Raw genomic sequence first — 23,010 nt, 5'->3', positions numbered from 1 at the left:
ACACGGCTACGAATGCTGAGCACTACAAGCAAGTCTCTGCTAAGCATACAGGAAAAGGCAGAGACGAAAGATAATCAACACATAAGGTGGAGGCAGAGGAGAGAGGAGGGGAGCCAATCATTACAGGGGAAGCCTAATCAGAGAAAACCATGCTATGGATTTTTTCACTCTGCGCGCAATGTAAAATTGAAAATGAGAAAGAAGCAGACTGAGACATCTAGACCTTTTTCTTAATGCAGTAATTATACATGCTTTGAATATCGTCACAGGCAAATTGGCGTGGAGGGGCCAAATCAATAGACTAATCTGAGCACAATCGATAAGCTGCAGAGATGAAACACTGTTATGATGAGGACATTAGAAAATATTATGCGCTTCAAATAGAAAGAATTTGTACGTCCATTATCTATGGTCTAAAAATTCCTCACTTGATGTATAACATCAAAGAAACAAACACACACACACAGAGAGGGCGAAGAAGACACACGCGCATGCACACACACACACACACACACACGTAGCCCTCTAATTCCCCTTCAAAACAACGCACTGTGATGACAAAACTTTGATGCAAACTAATTTCGGCAACCGCTCTACCTCTAAAATTAAACTACGATGCTTTCATTCTGTCTACACACCTCAAGTAAAGGTCTGCACGTCTTATAGCATTAGCGTATCTCTCTATCTGCTCCGCACTTATGGTAGCTTGTAGCTTAGCATGGAAAAGCACAGCCACACCGACACACAAACACACACACACACACACACACAGAAAGTGGACACGGCGTCTGACTCACCATATTGTCGGCGGCTCGGACCCCTCCACTTCCAAGTAGTCATATTTTTCCTCCGTCTGGAAGTCTGTAAAAATGATGGAGATGGTGTCTCCGGGATCAGCAAGTATGGTCCACGTACAGTCCGCACTATTGTAATATTCACTCGGGAAATTGGGACTCGAAATGATGCCACTTGAACCCCTCAGAGTACCACCACATGTGTCCTCAGCTGTCAACCAAACATGAAAAGACTTTTGTTAGGTGTTGGCCTTTGTTTACTGTACAAGGTATACAACAGGAAATAGCAGCTGAACCTTGAACCTTGAATTTAGTAGTATCGAAGCCAGATTGAATAATTAGAAAAATATTTATTGATAAATATTCTATTCATTATGTAATAAATCTCAGCAACAGTTACGTTGCTTTATTAGATAAATTTAGAAACATTTATTAATCTTTTGCACCATATCATCATCATCAATCCAGCGCATAGTGCTGGTGAGTGTCAAGACTACACCTCTTTCATCTTTCATTTATTTAATATTTTTTTTCATAAATGAATATCTTTTTTTTTTTAATTAGCTTCAGAACGTATGGTGCACTCATGCCTTCGTCAAAATTGAAATAGGCTGAATTATTACAAGGTTGCGTTGAATCAAAACAAGGTCCCAGCTGCATTTCCCATCAGACTCAGAGCTCTGCTCTTGTCTATTTTTCTCCAATTAAATTTGAGAGTTATTGTTTAAATTTACCAGATTGAGATTTATTTGATTTTCTTCCTTTTTCTTTTTTTTGGTTTTAGGGGGGAGTGGTGGGAAGAAATTGGAATAGATTAGAGTATGTACAGATAAAGACACATGGACTAGTCTTGCGCAAACATGATAAATTATATGGATATAATTTATACAAACGGAAGTCCGGCGATATGTGCATATGGACACGGCGCCGAGCCGAGCGTATGCACATACGGCTCCTTACAGACAGTATATGTAGAAAGTGATACTCTGCGTTAGAGAATCACTTTTAACGTGAGATCATACAGACTATCAAGTGCTCAGTTCCGGTCAATAGAGAAAAGTAGATGAGAAGGAAGAAAAGAAAAAAAAATTGACAGAGAGACACACTTTCTCAAACTTCTGGGTAAGAACCATGTCAATGCATATACACCCAATAAGCAGAGCGTAGACATGCACACACTCATACACACGCAGGCATCCAGACAGACATGCACGTACTGTATACTTGTGAATTCCTATCTAGCAAAAGTATTCAAATGTGTCAATCCCACTAAAAACTCTTTCTTGGTTTGACCATGCTAGATGAAGTTATAGATACCAGACTCCAGGATCCACAGACTTTAAAGGATGGCTCTCTATTTAGCTTTCAGTCTAACACTACAACCCCTGTGTGTTTGCATGTACAGTACATGCATGTGTGCGTGCGTGAAAATACAAAACCAACCTCATAGAGGTTAGAAATACCAAATGCAGTGGAATCAATAATTAATACACACAGCAATTAACATACACAAACAGCAAACGTCACTAAACTTGTGATTGGTGGCTGGATAAATAATTATTTAGACATTATAACGCAATGCTGTTGAGTTCACGAATCCGATTAATCAAAAACTGTTGATACATTTTCTATACTAATAATGCATTTCTATTGTAAATCTAATCGAATGCATTCCTATTGTAAAACTCAATTTAAATCCTTTAGCACAGGAATGTCTTGGATGAACTGGTGGATTCACAAGCAGCCTTTTTTTTAAGTAAGTAAATGTTAAAACTTGTTAGAACTTATATACTTCTGGAAAATAATAAAACCACCCTGTTTTTTTATGATTTCCTTAAAATTGCATATTACAGATTATTATAGATACTCTTTACTTACTGTTTGTATACTGCCTAAACAACAACAACAAAAAAAGTGTTGGCCAATTTATGTCTGCAAATAATTCCTCGTGCTCCCAGAACCACTCTTTCACAATTTGAGTCAGGGCAGAAAACCTCCATAGATGTGATAACCTCAGTACATAATTCAGTACATTCAGGTGGTCAGCTGACTTCATTTCATTGAATCTAGACCTGAGCAACTGAAGCAACCCCAGATCATAACACTGTCTCCTGAGACTTGTACAGTGGACACTTCTTACCCTGATGTGGGTGACCTTCAAACCCTTTTGCATTACTCCAAATTTCAATCTTTATGCTTCTTATTGTTGTCATTTTTATGTTGCAAATCGAGGTAACACATTTGGAAACCTTAATGGCATGGTATATTTTTGTCATATTTTAAGGGTAAGTGAATTAGCCTCTAACAAATGTGAATTGATAATAATAATAATAATAGTATGTTTTTGGGAAAGGGGCAGCGTATGTTATCATTTAAGTCAATGAAATCACACTGCATCACTACTTTTAATCATTGAAATGTCAGAATTTCAAAATATCAAATAAATTCGTATGTGAGTCAAACAGATGCTGTGAAGGTGACCCATGGACTTGTTCTATTAAGAGCTGAAATACATAAAAAGCATTGCTTTTGAGCAATGAACAGGAAATTCCTTGACCATGATCTCTGCTTACTGTGAAGTAGAATTAGTATTGAAGGGTTAGAGCCGCTAACAATGGTGTGATGATGGATCCCTTTGGAAACCATTTGTGTCAGTCATTTGTAAATCAATTTTCGCATTTCCATGCATCCTTTGCTGCCGGGTCTAAACGAACAGCGGTGGCATCCGAAAAGCCGTCAGCTCAGCACTCGGTTGAACCGGAATAACAGCACAACAAAACAACATACAGAGATGAAAAAAAAAAAAGTCACCGTTCCCTCATTATTTTGGAGCACATCGCACCCGGCCAAAACAACTTCAGCAACGGCCAACAAATCATTCACATCATGCTATTTAAAGCGCCTTGGCTTCAGCTAAAGCATGTCAAATCTCAGGTCAAATTGGCCTTTGTGTAGCTGCCCATTTTCCTAAAATAATGAATGCCTTCCCGCGTCTCTGTGCCCACACACACACACACTGGATACATGACATGAGAAACACATACCATTATTTAGCTGGCTTTTGGATTGATAGTGCTATAGTATCGGAGGAATCGAAGAATGAGTGGTTTCTTCTTTAGTTACCACTGCATCCGTCTAAAATGACTCCACTCATTGTACGGTATATAACTCCTTGACTGTGTACTGTTTACATATGCAAATTATTTTGCACTGCGACAAATACACTCCTGGTTAGATGCTAACTGTATTTCGTTGCCTTGCACCATACATGTGCAGTGACAATAAAGTTAAATCCCAAAAAAAAAAAAAAAACAACAACAGAGAAATTAATAACATAAAATAAAAATTCAGTGTGACTGATGGAACCTAGTTAGTGACCTACAGTAGTAACCCAGTGTAAGAATCTATCCAATGACAACTTCAAAGCATAATTTGATATGTACTGTAAGACACACTGGATAAAAGCCTCTGCCGAATGCCTAAATGCAAATCTAATCTAACCTAACCTGATCTTATCAAATCTGATCTAAACCTTTTAAAGAGCACTATAATCTAAATCTGACAAACAGTTCAACTAGTGGTCTGTATGTACTGTATAAGGGATGTGATGGAACCCAACATGAATACATTCTATGGGATTGAGCAGATAAGGTGTCCCAAATACTATACTGTATATTGTATAGTATTGTATAATATACTGTACATGCCTCCAGAATGTTTTTACGCCGCATTTTGCTAGACTGTTCAATCAAATTTATTTATATCAGAATCAAAAAGAGAAAAGAAAAAAAATCATAACTAATAAGGATTTGTCCCTCATCGCAAACTGTCCTTTTGAATCAATTAAGTATTTGCCGTGTGCAATTTCAGTTTTGGCGTTTTCTATCTTCTATCTATCTCTCAATGGAAATTTTCTCCAATTCTGGCAAGTTAGATAGAGAGTGTTAATGGACAGCAATTTTCAGGTCATGCCACAGATTTTCAATTAGATTTAAGTCCAGGCATCGACACAGCAATTCCAGTACAAAAAAACTCCCCCACAAGCTATTCTTTTGTAATTTTTTGAGCTTTGGCTCTTTTTCATTTTCATCAGCAATGCAAAAGATTCTCCTTAACAATTTGCACTTGATCGGGCTTCAACTTGTCTTAATCTACTGCTGTGGAAGTAAATGATTACCCAATAGCAAACAATATCTGCCAACAGATATATACAGTAGTCTCATGCAAAACTGTAAATTTCAGGTTAATAATCTTATGTGCCGTTTATTGAAATTGTATTGTATAATAGGAAACATTAACTGAATTTGTTTATACTTAATAAGGTGTCATTTTTGCAGGTTGTGAATCTTCTAGTAAACTTGCTCGGAATGTCCACGGGATGTCTTTACTGAGACAGTGACCAGTACCGGTTTTAAAATGCAGGACTGATTGAGATGCTACAGGCATACATAGACCTGTCACACACCTGTCACACAGCACTGGAGGAAATGCCACAGCTAATCCCCAGGGACCCACCAGTCTTCCCGTCCACCATCCCAGCCACAGCATGGTTAGATTCCACACATCTGAGTGAAGTGGGCCATTACAGATGAGACAAATGAGACACTACTCAGACATGATGTGTCTACAACACCTGACGTTTAACCATTTCATTTCTTTCTCCTCTACTCTCTCCCTCTTCGTTGTTCACCTAACAAGCCTTCTCAGGATCCTTGATGCTGGAGGATATAAAAATGTGGAACCTACCAACTTCCCTTAGAATGAAGAAACTACATGGGTGAGTAGTAAAACATTTTGAACAAGAAAGACATTCAGTTGACATGACTCGACCACGATTTTCAAATCATTTCAAAGGCATGAATAAACAGAATAACTGTAAGAAATTATGATTATTATTGGGTGTTCCATCTATCCATCCAAAAACATCTGTAGTCCAACCAGGGACCGTGGAGGCCAGTGGTGACCATTGTATTTATTCCCATTTTTACTCCTGTGGTAGGACATTATTTAGTGTTTTATATATTATTATTATTATTTTTATTATTATTATTATTCGAATGCTACCACTGTGCTTTTTCTATCCAGAACCCAGCAGTTCCTTCTTCTAAAAATAATAGCATGCAGTAATTAAACATATCATGATGCAATGCAGCATTATGGTTTATTTTAATCACTAAACAAAACCAGAAAATAAAGAAACAACAACAGAAATCATCTGGAGAACATATGGTTATCACTATAGATATCGGCGTGCCATGAAAGAGCCATACAGTATTCCATTATGTTAATTTAAGTTTTTACAGCAGGATGCAAGCACATTCTCTGCAAGATAATAATAAAAAAAAAAAAAAAAAAAAAAAATTACTGATAAACAATCACTAATGTCATTCGTCTCCCCACGTGGTCATGTTTTTCCAGGCTGCCACGCTCTCGAACTGCCCTGTTTGCACACCAGTTTCTCATTTACCTCCGGTTCCTCCTGGCATTTAAAGGACCGCAGTGCGCTGTCTCGCTGCCGGATTATTGCATGCTCTCTTGCCCAATTCTCTGGCATTTTTCATGGATTGTTTTCACGTTGCCAAGTTTGCTTTGTTTCTCATTTTTTCTCCCCTTTCGTGTCATGTTTTGGATTTGTTGCTTTGCTCTCAGATTTCAGGGCTTTGGTCTAACGCTTCCACTTTTTGACTATGGCTCTGTCTAACGATTTGGCTTCATCTTCGAGCAAAATGGACTCACGGCACTGATCTACGCTCCCGCTTCCTCGACTATGTTCCAACACCGGCTGGCCATACTGCCACGCCCATCTGCATCAGTAATCTCAGCCATGCCCCCTTTGTCAAAAGGACATTTTCTTTCTCTCTCTAGTCAACTGACAACCTTCTGCAACTGGATTCTTTAAATCAAGCACTTCGGAACACACCAGCAGAAACTGTGCAGCAAGAAGCATGTCCTCGTCTATGTCATGACCCAGCTCTAAGGGAAGCACCGTGCTCTGGGAGATCCACGAACCCTGCGGCTCCAACTTTGAGGAGTTCTCCAAGGAGATGAGGAGGTTGTTTGATCGCTCTTGTCATGGCAGAGAGGTGGAAAGCAAGTTGCTGAAACTTATGACATAGCTTATGACTATGTGATAGAGTTTCAGAGACTTGCCCTTTCAAGTTGATGGAACGACCAAGCCTTGTGTGACATGTTCTTTGAGGGTCTCCCAGAGCTGGTTAAGGATGAGCTAGTCTCCCGGGAACTACTCTCATCTCCTCAAGAGCTCATAGATTTGGCTGTCCGGGTGCACTGGCATCTTCGTCTCCGGAGACCAATAAGGATATCATCACCAAAGAGAACTTCTGTGTCTCCTGCACCATGACAAAGCAAGCAGGAGTAACCCACGAAGCTGGATACGACCTACACCTCCCTGAGGAGTGACGTCCAAACCATCGACAGAAGCCCACTCCCATCAATTACTCACTGACCCCCACTCTAGAGCATAACCTCCCATTGTCCTTGGCCTACCTTGGTTAACCATGCATTATGCGGTGGGTCAACCCCACCTCTCACTTCTCTGTTATGTCGTCACACCTCATGTCCACTCTCTTTTTAACCCTTAACCTTCTTCAAAGGCCATCAAAGAGGCGAAGCGCGCACACGCCCAGAGAATCCACAATCACTTCAGGTACAGCGGCGACACACGGCGCATGTGGCAGGGCTTACAAGCCATCACAAACTAAAGGACAACATTACCTGCCTGTGACAGCGACGGCTCCCTCCCAGATGCGCTGAACAACTTCTACGCTCGGTTTGACAGGCAGAGCGACATGGCGGCAAGAAAGACCACCCCTCCTCCGAAATGACCAGGTGCTGTGTCTCACTACAGCTGATGTGAGGAAAACTCTACGCAGAGTCAACCCACGTAAAGCTGCTGGACCAGACAACATCCCAGGGAGAGTGCTCAGAGAATGTGCTGAACAGCTGGCAGATGTTCTCACCGACATCTTCAACATCTCTCTGAGCATCTATCATTCCCACGTGCTTCAAGGCCACCACCATCGTCCCCGTGCCCAAAAAGTCTACTGTGTCCTGTCTCAATGACTACCGTCCCGTTGCACTCACACCCACCATCATAAAGTGCTTCGAGTGGCTCGTCATAAGACACATCAAGACCCTGCTGCCCTCCTTACTGGACCCACTGCAATTTGCGTACCATCCTAACCGCTCAACGGACGACACCATCTTCACTACACTTCATCTTGCCCTCACACACTTGGACAAGAAGGATACATATGTTCGAATGCTGTACATACTGTAGATATCAACTCAGCATTCAACACTATCATCCCCCAACAACTGATTGGGATGCTGAACCTGTTGGGCCTGAACACCTCCCTCTGCAACAGGATCCTGGTCTTTCTGACCGGTAGGCCTCAGTCAATACGGATCGGGAACTGCACCTCCAGCACCACCACACTAAGCACTGGGGCTCCACAAGGCTGTGTGCTCAGTCCCCTGCTGTTCGAACCACATAATTAAGTTCGCTGATGACACGACCGTGGTGGGTCTCATTAGCAAGAACGACGAGTCAGCGTACAAAGAGGAAGTGCAGAGGCTAACGGACTGGTGTAAAGACAACAACCTGTCTTTAAACGTTGACAAGACAAAGGAGATGGTTGTTGACTTTAGGAGGACACGAGGCGACTATTCTCCACTGAGCATCAATGGCTCCTGTGTGGGAATCGTCGAAAGCACCAAATTCCTGGGTGTCCACCTAGATAAGGACCTCAGCTGGTCTGAGGAAGGTGGGCCCAGCTTCCACCACCGATCCTGACCACCTTCTATAGAGGAACTATCGAGAGCATCCTGAGCGGCTGCATCACTGTCTGGTTTGGGAATTGTGCCATATCGGACCGCAAGACCCTACAGCGGATAGTGAGGACAGCGGAGAAGATCATCGGGGTCTCTCTCCCCTCTACTGAAGACATCTACTGTACACCACACGCTGCATCCGCAAAGCCACTAGCATTGTGGCTGATCGGACACACCCCTCTCACACACACTTTACACTCCTGCCAACTGGAAAAAGGTACCAAAGCATTCGGGCACACACATCCAGACTGTGCAACAGCTTTTTTCCACAAGCCACCAGCTTAACTCAACTACCTCAAATTATTGGGACTAAACTGACTAATCAACACAAGTGCAGACACACTGACCTACACCACCAAATTATCGTACACACCAACCTGTACAGTAAATGCTTCACTGTTTATCTCTTTTGCACAATGATCATTACTGGACTACTTTTTGCACTAATTCCTCAATTCTTGCTGCTGTGTTAAGGATTGTTTGTTTCCCCACTACCTCAACACCATATTTTATGTTCTGTTATGTCGTGGTTGTCGCACTGTCACTTTGCTGTTGCTTTTGTTTGCACATTTGCACGTGCACTTTACTGTATGTTGTCTATAAAACCTGTAGTTATATTTAGCTAGTTAGTTTTTGTTAATTTATGTTGTAATTTATGTTAGGTCTTGCTGTCCTGTCTCTGCTAGCCAGCTAACTAGGCCTCTTGGTTAGCTAGTTTAGTGTTTCTGTTAATTTACAGTGGACCCGATTTCTTATTCTTTTGCATGTTTGTCACACAAAATGTTTCTGATCATCAAACACATTTAACTATTAGTCAAAAATAACACAAGTAAACACAAAATGCAGTTTTTAAATGATGGTTTTTATTATTTAGGGAGAAAAAAATCCAAACCTACATGGCCCTGTGTGAAAAAGTAATTGCCCCTGAACCTAATAACTTGATTGGGTCACTCTTAGCAGCAATAACTGCAATCAAGCGTTTGCGATAACTTGCAACGAGTCGTAATTCAGCTTTATTTGAGGGTTTTCTAGCATGAAATGCCTTTTTAAGATCATGCCACAACATCTCAATAGGATTCAGGTCAGGACTTTGACTAGGCCACTCAAAAGTCTTCATTTTGTTTTTCTTTAGCCATTCAGAGGTGAATTTGCTGGTGTGTTTTGGGTCATTGTCCTGCTGCAGCACCCCAGATCGCTTCAGCTTGAGTTGACGAACAGATGGCCGGACATTCTCCTTCAGGATTTTTTGGTAGACAGTAGAATTCATGGTTCCATCTATCACAGCAAGCCTTTCAGGTCCTGAAGCAGCAAAACAACCCCAGACCATCACACTATCACCACCATATTTTACTGTTGGTATGATGTTCTTTTTCTGAAATGCTGTGTTACTTTTACGCCAGATGTAACGGGACACGCACCTTCCAAAAAGTTCAACTTTTGTCTCGTCGGTCCACAAGGTATTTTCCCAAAAGTCTTGGCAAACATTGAGATGTTTTTTTAGCAAAATTGAGACGAGCCTTAATGTTCTTTTTGCTTAAAAGTGGTTTGCGCCTTGGAAATCTGCTATGCAGGCCGTTTTTGCCCAGTCTCTTTCTTAGAAAAACATGAACACTGGTAAGGTCGTGAACACTGACCTTAATTGAGGCAAGTGAGGCCTGCAGTTCTTTAGATGTTGTCCTGGGGTCTTTTGTGGCCTCTCGGATGAGTTGTCTCTGCGCTTTTGGGGTAATTTTGGTCGGCCAGCCACTCCTGGGAAGGTTTACCACTGTTCCATGTTTTTGCCATTTGTGGATAATGGCTCTCACTGTGGTTCGCTGGAGTCCCAAAGCTTTAGAAAAGGCTTTATAACCTTTACCAGACTGATAAATCTTAATTACTTTTGTTCTCATTTGTTCCTGAATTTCTTATGATCTTGGCATAATGTCTAGCTTTTGAGGTGCTTTTGGTCTACTTCTCTGTGTCAGGTAGCTCCTATTTAAGTGATTTCTTGATTGAAACAGGTGTGGCCATAATCAGGCCTGGGGATGACTACAGAAATTGAACTCAGGTGTGATAGACCACAGTTAAGTTATTTTTTAACAAAGGGGGCAATCACTTTTTCACACAGGGCCATGTAGATTTGGAGGTTTTTTTCCCCCTTAATAACGTAAACCTTCATTTGAAAACTGCATTTTGTGTTCAATTATGTTATCTTTGACTAATAGTTAACGGTTTTTGATGAGCAGAAACATTTAAGTGTGACAAACATGCAAAAGAATAAGAAATCAGGAAGGGGGCAAATAGTTTTTCACACCACTGTATGTTGCATGTAGCACCCTGTTCCTGGAGGAACATTCTTTCGTTTCACTGTGTACTAACTGTATATGGTTGTAATGACAATAAAGCCTACTTGAACTTGAACTGGATTATTCACGTCAAGTTCAGCCCCTGATAAATGTCAGTCTGACAGACATAAGGGTTCTCTAATGTGGCTTTATTTCTACACCAATGCGTAGTCCAATAAACAAGCTTAAGACTGAACTGAAATATCGAGACCCAAATTTGATTTCAAAATCGAAGTTCCGCTGAAGTTCAAACCGAGCATCGGAACGTGGAAGAAAGTCGATTTAAGTGACTTTGAACATAGGATAATGAAACATTGTTGTCACAAAGTCACCAGATCTCAAAAATTCCAAAAAAGCCCCTTTGGGATGTGGTGGAACGAGAGATTTACATCATACACGTGCAGGACTGTGAGCAATCTGCAGCAACTTTGTGATGCTCTCATGTTAATATGAACCAAAATCTCAAAATAGTGCTTCCAGCAACTTGTTAAATCAACGCCACGAAGAATTAAGGCAGCTCTGAAATTAAAAGTGGGTCCAACATAGTACCGCAAATAAAGTGGCCAGTGAGTGTATATATTTAAAGCAAGAAAAAAAAATTGTCTTTACAAAGGTGAAATAAATTTGCTATTCCCGCTAAATAAAGGTCTCAAACATTTGGCCCTAGATTACTATCATGATTAAAGTATTATAGTTAATTCTGGGACTGAATTCTCCAGATGTCATTTTGATAAACAGGAGCAGATGCTTCTCTCACCACTAAATTGATGACATTAAGCCCAATTACGAGTTACTAAAGCGGCTGAGGTTTTAAATTAGTCTTAATCAGAGGAAGGAGACAACAGCACAGACAGAGGAGACATTGGTCTGGACTTTACTGGCCTTTTAACCCTCTAAGGAAAAAAAATGCTGTAACAATTATAATAACTTTACCTTCTTTTGTTGTTTTTCGGTTAATGATTGTTCTGTGTTTTTATGATGTACAGATAAAAAGGCTAGGCAGCCATAAAGCTTTTAGAACAAAACTGTCTGTGGAGTCACAGTGCATATTTCAGTGCTGATCAAATCAGTTGAGGAGCAACCATTCAGGAATCAGAGGAGCTTTATCAGGAGAAAGTATGTTTTACTAGAAGTTACTAGATAGGCAATAAACTCGTATATACAATGTATAATAAAATACAAACTGTTGGAAACAATGCATTTCACTTTGCCGCTCATGGCGCAGATAAACACTCCTTTGAGACTTCCATTCATCTGAAATCCTCTTAAATTTAAATCAAAGGGAGTCTCAAAGCGACATTTTTATTCACCTTATGCAGTAAAACAAAAGGGGCCGAGTCAGTGCCTTCGGCCGGTGGAGAAGAGCCAACATTAAAAAGAGAGCATTACAATGGTTTAAGAGTTTGTTTTCACTTGCTTTTATTATTATTATTATTATTATTATTATTACTATTATTATCACTTCCTAGCGGTTTTCTTTATTTACTGTATAGAACAAAAAAAAGGGACTATAACACTTCAAAGAATTCGCTCCAAACACATCAAAAACATAATTATGTAACACCCTCTGAAAATAATACACACGTAATGATTGGCATTAAAATGTGTGAAGCTTTGGCATCAAATTAGGAGGTTCAGTATCTGTACTGTATCTGTATCTGTGGTATATCTACTGTATAAATCGAAAATAATGACTTTTATAATGCGGTATACAGGCTGCTGTCAGACTATTTAAGTGGGACAGTATGGGAAAATTCCTCTCTATTACTAATATCTTTTTATCCTGATATAACATCTATAAAGACCGTCAACATTCTCTAGTCTTTAGTGAAAGTAATAAAACAAAAACAAAACTTTTCACATTACTAAGAAGCCACGAATCCCTTTGCCCGGAAGACACGCTTATGACAGGAAACATACTGTACAGAAACTTAAATTGAACTATTACAGAAATCTTATCTTCAGTATATTGACAATTATACTGTATGCCTTTTTTTTAAGTTAAATATTAACACTATTTTAACCAGTTCATTATTATATATATTAGAACAAGTGCATCGGTTAAAGCCTATCATTTGAATTACAGCAGTGGGAGGGGGGGATGGGGGGGGGGGGGGGGACACGCTTCCTGATGTGTGCATACTAGTTTTAGAAAGAAACATACCAGGAAATCTTAACATGAAGAGCATGATATGCAAAATCTGTCATACAAAGGTAAATATTGTATTAGCTGGCCTCAATAATATAAAATATTGATTTTCAGATGCTTCCTTCAGGTCCCGGGTTTCGATTCCCGCATTGGGTCTGTGTGCATGAAGTTTGCATCCAGGTACTCTGGTTTTTTCCCACAGTCCAAAGACATGCAGATTAGACTTACTGGCGTTACCAAATTTCCCGTAGTATTTGAACGTGGGTGTGAATGTTGACTGGAGGTCCAGCCACGGTCGTACAAATGGGAATAAATACTGTACAATGCTCACCACTGGCATCCTCGTTTCCTAGTTGGACTGAAGAGGTTCCCAGATGGATGGATAGATAGATGGAATAGATGCGTATGCGAGTATTCCTAGTTGATGTATTTATGAGTAATGTTCTCTGAGTGTACTCTTATCAATCCAGAGCACCTGCTTCAACCTAGTTCCTATATTTCCATGCATAGTTAAGTTGCTTATTCTTTTTTCCATGTTGAAGGTATGATTTTTGCAAGACAATTCTTCCTTGAAGGACACTTGTTGTCTCCGGACAGTAGATGTAGGTGAACCTGGGCCATGATGTGTCTTTCATCTGGTGATTTAAATTTCCTTGGCCGACCACTGTGTCTACAGTCTTTATCATTGGCCGTTTTTGGGGCTTTTTTAAAATAGCTTGAATAGCTCATCTTGAAAACCCTGTCTGCTTTGACATAGTCTGGGCTGATGAGAGTCTGCTTAATGCTGGTTTGAAGCTAAATGATAGTCAAATTAAATATAAATTTGATTTCTTGTTTTTTGATAATAAAAAAAACTATAAAAATATATATGTTTTTTTAAGTTTTATTTAACATTTAATTACTCTTTTTTATCTTATTAACTTGGTGCACATGCCGCAGTCCTGGAAATACTTTCTATGCCTTTAGTTAGTTACAGTAGGTTAGAAGTAAAAGCCTTGATGAATATTTAAAGATAATTGAATTAGCAACTAAATTAGGACTGTCCGGTTAAACTAATTCTGTTATGAGCAGATTCATAATTAAAACTTTCCCGCTCTAGAAGTGAGAATCTATCTTCTACTTGTATTTCTAGCTGAAATAAATAAAATTAAACATCCACAGTACAGTGACATTACATGCCTTAAATAAACTGCACATGCACAAAGTAAATTAAGTTCTTAATACTTAGGAACTTGGACTCGCCTGGTCGGAGGTTCTAAACAAACTAAACAAACTTTTCCGAAAGAAGTGCTGTGCCCTTTACATGTGGTTTGATAAATGGAGGCTAATTGGATGCAATGAAGCTTTCTTTTGTTTTGGTTCAGTGCTTCCATGTCTCGCTGGTCCAGTGACCCACAAGCTGACACTGTTCAGTTTTCCAAAACAAAGATAAACAGTCACAGGCCAGTCCCTCAAAATAAAAACAAGAACAAAAAAATAATAATTAACGTATTCGGATTATTATTATAAATCTTTCATAAATCTTTTTACTTTTTTTTCAATATTATAGTGACAGCTGCATGCAGTGCATCATCAACATAATCCTACGCAGGGAAAAATGGCCACATTATATAGGCGAATTCAGTTATATGTTTTGACATTTACAGTATTTACAGTATATGGATCGCTTTAATAGACTGGCTTTGAGAAAATAATATGTTTGACGTTTGCCTCCAGGAAACCAACATAGAGCTTATAATGTGGCAGAGAGTTGGAAAAAAAACAAAAAAAAACGGAATAGAATAAGCCATAAGAACTGCTGCCATTTTAGAACTAAAGAAAAAACAAATAAGGACTTTGTTAAAATTAGAAAGAAAAATTGGGTAAAGAACTGTCCAGCACATTATTTAAACCTGGGAGGATAGTGATGATCCATCAACCCCACAGAAGCAAAGTGGTTGAAAAAAAAAAAACCATGATCGGAGATCACTTAATTACTTGGCAATATACTGTTTTGTAAATTTCCACAGCCATATGCATAATGTATAACAAGAGTTTAAGGCAAGAAGCTTTGTGGCCACTTGTTAGTGAGACTAATCAGAAATAAGGCTTCGATTCGATAAAAGTCTTGTGATCTGATGAGTCCGGATTGGTAAGAAGCGATGCACGGATCATGCACAGTGTCCAGTGTACAAGCCTCCTATTTTGAAAAACAATTAATAAAAAAAACAAGATATGCGTCTAGACAAGTCTTGAGTAATGCATGATTTAAATCATTAACACCTGAGGATGAGTTGTAAATAATCTATTTGAAAGATTCATTTAAAAGAAACTGCTGCGGTTATTTGTCCAGAAGTTGACAACAACTATTCAAAAGTAGATAAATCAATGCAAGCTACAGTAGTTGTGGTGTTGTTGTCGTGACTCAGTGGGTAAGACATTGAGTCATAGATCAAAAGGTTGTGTGTTTTTAAATCACAGCAAGGACAATTTATTGTGAGTGAGCAGGACCTTAATCTAGCTGAGTTATATTCTGCACTAGCCAAATAACTGAGTGTACTAGGTTATGGAAATTTTATAAAAGATTAGCATTTATAGTAATGTTTTTGCTTTGCAATATGTTTCTTAGTAAATATGTTTACTAGCATTGTTTTTTTAGCATAGGTATTTTATTTAAGACAAAAAAAAATCTTATTTCCGGTTAACAATTTTATATATATATATTTATATAGTCTGTATTTAATTTAATGTTTAATTTATTTAAGTCTGGTTTATTTCATCAGCATGTTATTAATGATTTTTCCCCCTAACAGGCCAAACACACTTAGTTAAATTTATGTACAAATTACAAGAGATCTTTTTTTTCTCTTTGGCAATAAAGAGAGTCTTGGATCATGGACTGTTTTTCTGTTTAACATGCGTGCCATTAGGAAGAGTGGAAGAAGAACCAGAGCATGATTATGGACCATCATAAATACATTATGAAAGCATAAATATTTAATAATAGCTACAGTAATTTCCTACAATAAATCTACTAAAAGTTTAAGCCCTTGCTTTCAATCTCATTATCCGAGATATGGAAAAGAAGTAACAAGTCATCATTCTATACCATCATATTTAAAAAATTAGGAATACATAACCGCTCTAGAATGTTAAATGAGATCTATAACTTTAAAAATTCATCCGTATCTTTTTAAAGTGCTCTCCTAAGGGTTAGCGTTACTAACATGCATCTAATAAAATAGTGTTTGTGCATTTTCGGAGTTTAAGCATGTTCAGATTTCTTTAGAAGGGAAATAAGATGAGGGAAATATCGGTTCAGCTCTCAGACAGATGCCCAGGAGACCGGTTCATCGTCCGGTAAAGTGAACGACGCCAGCTCGACGCACTCTCCGAGGAGGATTCTTGAAATGCCAGCTCTGACAGCTTCAACAAATATGCATGTACAAACACATTTTCATGCTTGAAACCCCAATAGGTGTGAACCCATTTCAATTGATCTTTTCCAACATGTGTACCTTTCAGGTCAGGCTTAAAAAATCGCTACGATGGCATATAATGGGGGGTAAAATGACCAAGGCAGCATCATTTGCAAAGCTTATACACAAAGCTGTGGAGTATATCGTAATGTAAAAGCAGAGACACTCATGTTCTCAGGTGTGTGTCTCTTCTCATCATGATCACTACCACTGCAAAGACGGCAGAAATATAACAGGGCCTTCTAGCCTAAGCCAAATCATCTGCTCCCTGGCTGTTCAATTCATCACTGGTCTGCCTGGGGGATCCGGTCCAGCAACGGTTCGTGTCAAAACAAAGCATTTTGATGGTAACTCAAAGGCACATAAGCATACAACTCCGGCTCTGACCTACTGGAGCACAGAATTACCTCCACGCTTCATAAATTGAAGCGTAAGTGTATGAACATTTTCTACACAACCAACTAAAAAGACAATATCCCCAATAAGGTATATCTATATTGGAATTATCCACTATAACTATAATCGGATTTTCTTTTAAAATGAAATAAATATTTTTTTCCCTTAAAGTGGGCGTGGCTATACGCATCACTCCACACAGCCAATAAATGGGATAGTTTACTGTGTATATAGACAGAGTATTTGAAAGGGACAGTAACTACGATAATGCACGCCACAATCCTTAAGAAACGTAAGCGCGACACAGCATAGCTCACTGCAAAAAAAGGGAAGTAGACTATGAAGACTGAACCCTCAAAGATAAACAGACAGATCGATGCATGTTTATTCCTCCTGCAGGAAGTTTAAAACTAGATTGTCGGATTTGTGAGATAATAACAATAACAGCGATGTGGAGCGCCACTATGAACAAACCTATGCCGAGGTAATGGCTTTTAAACAAATACCCGAACTGAGAGCCCAGTGTTATGCGCCAAAATGTTGAGTAGAAGTGAAATTATATGACAGATTACTGTATGTCACACAAAACTGGCTGGATAAAATTTCACAAAACTTTTGCACTACTTATACTGTAAATGCACTACATCGCCTGATGTTTACCCTGCACTATAGGTTAGGTAATGTTAAATAAAAGCGACGTTATAAACAGTTAAGTGGAAAAAGTGGAACTGTGGGCAGATCTTAAATCAACTGCTGGGCAGATTTTAGTCTAGTCTCAAAACATATGGGAATGGCACTAGCAGTCCACTACCTTGCAACCACTTAGAGACTGGGGTCAGTTCCCTGACCAGGAATTGAATCTATAGAGAATATGTAAAATAAATAATTTAATTAACAAAAGGAATTGGTAATTACAAGATAAAAGGCTGTAAATTGCTGGTTGCCTGGGAATGCAAACGCTGTTAGACTACTACTTACAGTATAAGATACACACTCTACTGTACCATTTATACTTTTTAACGCCAAAGTTGAATTCTGTCTTTATATCCTAATTACTGTGGCTCAGTGGTAGGTTTCTTACCTGCCATGCGGAAGGCCCCTGTTTTATTCCTACCTGATGCCCAATCCTAACCCCTGGATGCAGTGCTGGTCCCAAGCCTGGATAAAGTACGTCAGGAAACGCGTCTGGCATGATAACCTGTGCTCAGTTACTGTACGGATCGGAAGTGTCTGCTGTGGAGACACCTCGATGGGGAGCAGCCGAAAGACCAACTGTAATGGTACAGTAGGAACTGCTTCTTTTTTTTCTCTTTCTTTTTGCCATTAGTGATCATAACAATGTTGCAAACAAAATTTTTATGCTTTTAGCTAATTCTCATCGGCGATCATACCTAGCAATTACTTTTTAATAGGTGATTAGCATAATTCTGACATGACAATTATACTCTAAGTGTGTTAGGATGAAATGTGTGTACTGTACAGCAGCTCTAACGGCACATGGAGGAAAGCAAAATTAGCACTTAATCTGATACTAATTTTTAGAGAGCAGCTTCTCTGTCTGGTCATTATTGCTGAGTCATCATGGATAAATAATTTCTTAATGGAGAAATGACCTAGCTCAGCAAATCTGCCACAAAGTTAAGGCTGCAAGAGTGGATGACAAACAAAGAAACAAATGAAATTAGCAGAAATTGCCTACATTTGATTAACATTTCAATCCATGTTAAAGTACAGTACTATCTTTGAAAACAGGGATCCTTCTGTGTATCGAACCTTTTGGGGTAATCCTAAGTCTCTGTGAGATCCCGAGGATGGAAGAAGGATCAGTTTTAATGCTCCTCACACTCCTCCAGACACATCAAGCACCTCTGCAGGAGGCACCTTTGTACAAGCTCTAACTAATTCACGGCCATCTTTCGCTGCAGTTAATCTGCAACTGTGTTAAGCATACACAGCGGGGAGGCCTTTATGCTCTGTAGAACATGTTTAGTTTAATGTTGTTTAGAGCCCAAGGGTCTTACTTCTTTACACGTCTGCCTTATCGTTCTTTTAGTCCTCCTGGCTTTCCCACTATTATCCCTTAAATCATCCCGGTCCACGTGCTTCGGCTATATACACACAGAACGTGGTGCGTTTCGGTCCAAGTGCTACGAACACGCCCGGCTGTTCGAGGTAAAGCAGATTAGCAGGGACTTAGTCAGACTCCTTGAAATTCTCCTTAAGCATGGAGAATGGTAATGGACAAGTCCATCAAAGCTTGAACCCCCTCATCATCCTCAAAGCTTTCGCAAATCCCAATCCCACCATAGCATCTGTTAATTAGCCAACTTAATTATGAGCCCAGCCCTGACCGACAGGAACACGGGCCATCCTACACCGATGTAATTAAACAAAGCAGCTAATATTCCCAGTCGCCTCCTGGGCTATAAAGAAAAGCATTAATAAATTATAAAAACATCTGAAGGTCTGTTTTTTTTATATATATATATCATAGAGGAGGTAAAGCTTTGATTCATTTGTATCATGAAGATGAAATGTCACACTTCTAAGAATTATCTCTAAAGACATTATGCCCCATTTTCATTTAGAACATCATCTGAAACCCTCTGGCTCTTTGAAAATGGAAGTAATTCTAATGACTAGTCATTAAAATCTGGGAAGATTTGGACAGTAATATGGGTTTAATATGCATCAAATACAGTATACAGTATGTACATGCATATGAGGACTTTTAGCATATACTATTTTAAAGACGCTATTGCTTGACAAAAGAATGGGCACCTACAGTAGTATAACAGTCCACTTTAAACATTTTTAGACAGTCAGGTAACCTCCCTATTAACTTATTAATCATCAGGCATAAAGAGCTGTACTGTAACATCCAAGTGTCCAAATAAAGTGAAAGCAGGTCCATAATGAATCTATAAAGTGTGGATAGTTTATCTAGTCAAAATATCTACTTAACCATAAACTCCTGTCACTGTTTGCTGACAGGCTGATTGATGACAGTCTAATGGTTTGTACAGTGTCTACTGTGGAAACACTCACTTGTCCATACCACTTCATTTTGTATACAGGGTCACAGGGGGCCTGGACCTGATCCCAGAAGACTCAGGGCACGAGGCCGGGAACGCCCTGGACAAAGCGCTGATGCATTGCAGGGCACACACACATACAAGCACTCACACACTACAGGCAATTTGGGAATTAGCCAAACCTTCATGGGGGAGAACATGCAAACTCTATGCACACAGACCCGAGAAGGGGAATTGAACCCGGACTCTGGAGGTGCGAGGAGACAGTGCTAACCACTATGCTACTGTGCCACCCATGCAGTATTGGTGCTGAATAAATTGTTTTATATATATACAACATAATATATATTGGAGGGATGATATTATATGTGCCCTAAAAATGGCCATTTTTCAGCATTATACTGTCTTACTTCATACAATAATCATTTAAAATGTAAATTATACATATTTCTTTATAAGTATAGGTATTAAACTTGGTGTAAGCTTCTATAAGCATATAAGCATAAATTTCACCCCCCCAAATTACTTTAGAAAATTATAGTTTAATTATAGTTTAAATTAATTTTTGAAATCTGCCCAGTAATTATTAACACACATGCCATTATAATTACCTCATTGCTTTGCACAAGAAATGTTTTTTGGTAAAAGCTTAAAAAGCAAAAAATTGTAAGTGTCCCTAACCATGTCAAATTAATGTTTAATTGTTATAATATCTTAACAATTGTGCATTTTAGAATAATATACTTTTTTCAGATTTATGTCATTTCTGTTTCATCTGAATGACAGTTAAGATCATTGAAAGATTTGATTTTTTTTTTTAAAGTTACAGACACTACATACTTTAAAAAGGCATACAATTGTATTTATCAAGCTTGTTTCCTTTTTATCTGATAAAAAATATAAATGTGTATGCATATTTACAATAAAAAAGAACTAAGCATGAATCGGGAGATAAGAAGCATTGAGTACGGTATTATAAAAAAAAATGGTGTTATATAATCATATCCTAAATTCACTTTTGCACCTACTGTAGATGAGAGACTTTTTAGCTCCGATGCCATGATTTGGCCGATTATAATCATTGTCCTATTGCTAGATTTGGTCTGTAGTACAGTCGTCGAAATGAAGTTATGTACAAATGTTAAAATCAGCGAATAAATATCCACTTTAAAAGTTATTATCAAAACTCTTCCTGGTGTTTAAATATTGTGAAGTGAAATATTTTTTCTCCACGCCAAATAAACAAAATAAACACTATAGAAGGTATTAGCTACATGCATGAATGAAACAACTGCATGAATGAATTACCCAATTAAACTAATTAGTCATTCCAGTAATGAGGGTGATAAGCTGCAACAGCAGGCAACAGTAAATGAGTAATGAGTAAAACACAGTAGGGTGTGCTGGTATACAGTAGGGCAATACTCAACCCCAGGGTGGTGCGGGAAAATGTATACAGTACCTCAAAGATGATCGTTTTATAATAACAGCATTCTCAGGGGTGTAAAATACTCTTATATCACAGCATTTTTAATTATTACGTTAAATTAGGCCTTTATTTGTGATATATACAGTACAGTACTGTACGTTACTGCACAGTGAGATTCTTTCTTCGTTAGCTGGGGTCACAGTGCTGGGTCAGACATGATACAGTGCCCCTAGGGTTAAGGACCTTGTTAAGGGTCCAACAATAGCAACCTGGGGGGTGAGGGGTCAGGGCTCAAACCGCCGAACTTACAATCAGAAACTTAATAAAGTGTTTTAACACTCTGACCTACTGTACCACTGCCTTATTAAATCAAACTTCAAACTTATCAGTTGTTTAATGCTGTTAACTTCTGTAAGAGAAGTTAGTTTTTGTTGCACAACCTCTCCTGTCATTGCAGATACTGTATACACAGTCGTTCCATTTACACCTCGTTTTATCTCCTGCTCGAAGTGAATACGACAGCGAGGAACTTGACATACTTTGTCCTGATGACCTTGTTACATTGGAAAACTTCTACAAAGCACAGAAACCCGAGGCATCTTCCATAAACATCAATTAAATGTCAACTTACAAAAAGGGTCATCGAACAATAAGTATACATTATACAGAGTTGTTTACTATTCCTCATAAATTATGAGCGGTGTTCAAGCCAATCCAGGACATTCGATTGTCCAGAATAAAAAAGACTCCCTCTAATAAATCCCAGTGTTTCACTAGTGCTTGGATACCATCAAGGTGGAAAGTTTTCCCAGTACACCTGAGCCATAATCAGACCGCCTGCTTCACGTCTAAAACGCTGGACTCCCAGGAACTCCATTAATGGCCCGAACATGTGTCTGTACGGTAGATCTGGCAATTCTCACAGACAGATACGTCTCTTTCACCATTCAGATGTTTTCATCGCCGTACTGCATAAGAAATTTCATCACAAGTCCCTGTTTGACCTGAACGCCCCTTCGTACACACAGCATCAGGCATAAAAGTCCCTGTGAATGAGCTGCTAATATAGAAGTGATCATGCATTAAACCAAGCACACTGAAATAAACCTGTAATTTCAATTACATGATCATTTATATTTGCTCTGCAAATTAATCCACACATTTTCACATGACCCACACAGATTCAAGGCTTTAAACAGTCCTGGGGATATAATCGTGAAGAACAAACTATACTGTGCCACCCTCACTGCGGATTTCCTTCTTGCTTCACTAGACAGCGGTGATAAAGCTCACTGGTCATGGGTGAACTGGTCAGAGGTCCAGGTTAACAAGGAATATAACAATGAGGTCAAAATGAGTTTCTCTTTCATCAGATGGGATATAGTGGATCTCACTGACACACACACCAAACACACACACAGAAGTAGTTAACACTAAATAAACTGGAGAGTGAGCTTGCTTTCCGAACTGATCAGCAGAATAACACAATATGGAACTGTCTATGTATGTATGGGGTGTAACTTTTGTACCTAAAATCCACCACACACACAGATTAATGACCGCTTCTCCTA

General features: G+C 39.0%; 1 protein-coding gene across 1 annotated transcript in view; it reads right to left on the bottom strand.

The window, feature by feature from the left end:
* The window catches only part of csmd3b (CUB and Sushi multiple domains 3b), a 553,034-nt gene that overhangs the window by 345,628 nt on the left and 184,396 nt on the right, over nt 1-23,010 (bottom strand). The window contains exon 5 of the mRNA XM_053491539.1: nt 798-1,005. Coding sequence (XP_053347514.1) covers nt 798-1,005 — 208 coding nt within the window. The remainder of the gene's footprint in view (nt 1-797; nt 1,006-23,010) is intronic.

This window comes from Clarias gariepinus, chromosome 3 (assembly GCF_024256425.1).
Source record: "Clarias gariepinus isolate MV-2021 ecotype Netherlands chromosome 3, CGAR_prim_01v2, whole genome shotgun sequence".
Classification (NCBI taxonomy): domain Eukaryota; kingdom Metazoa; phylum Chordata; class Actinopteri; order Siluriformes; family Clariidae; genus Clarias; species Clarias gariepinus.
The sequence above is the reverse complement of the archived record's forward strand: the minus strand, read 5'-3'. Positions and strand labels throughout refer to the sequence as shown.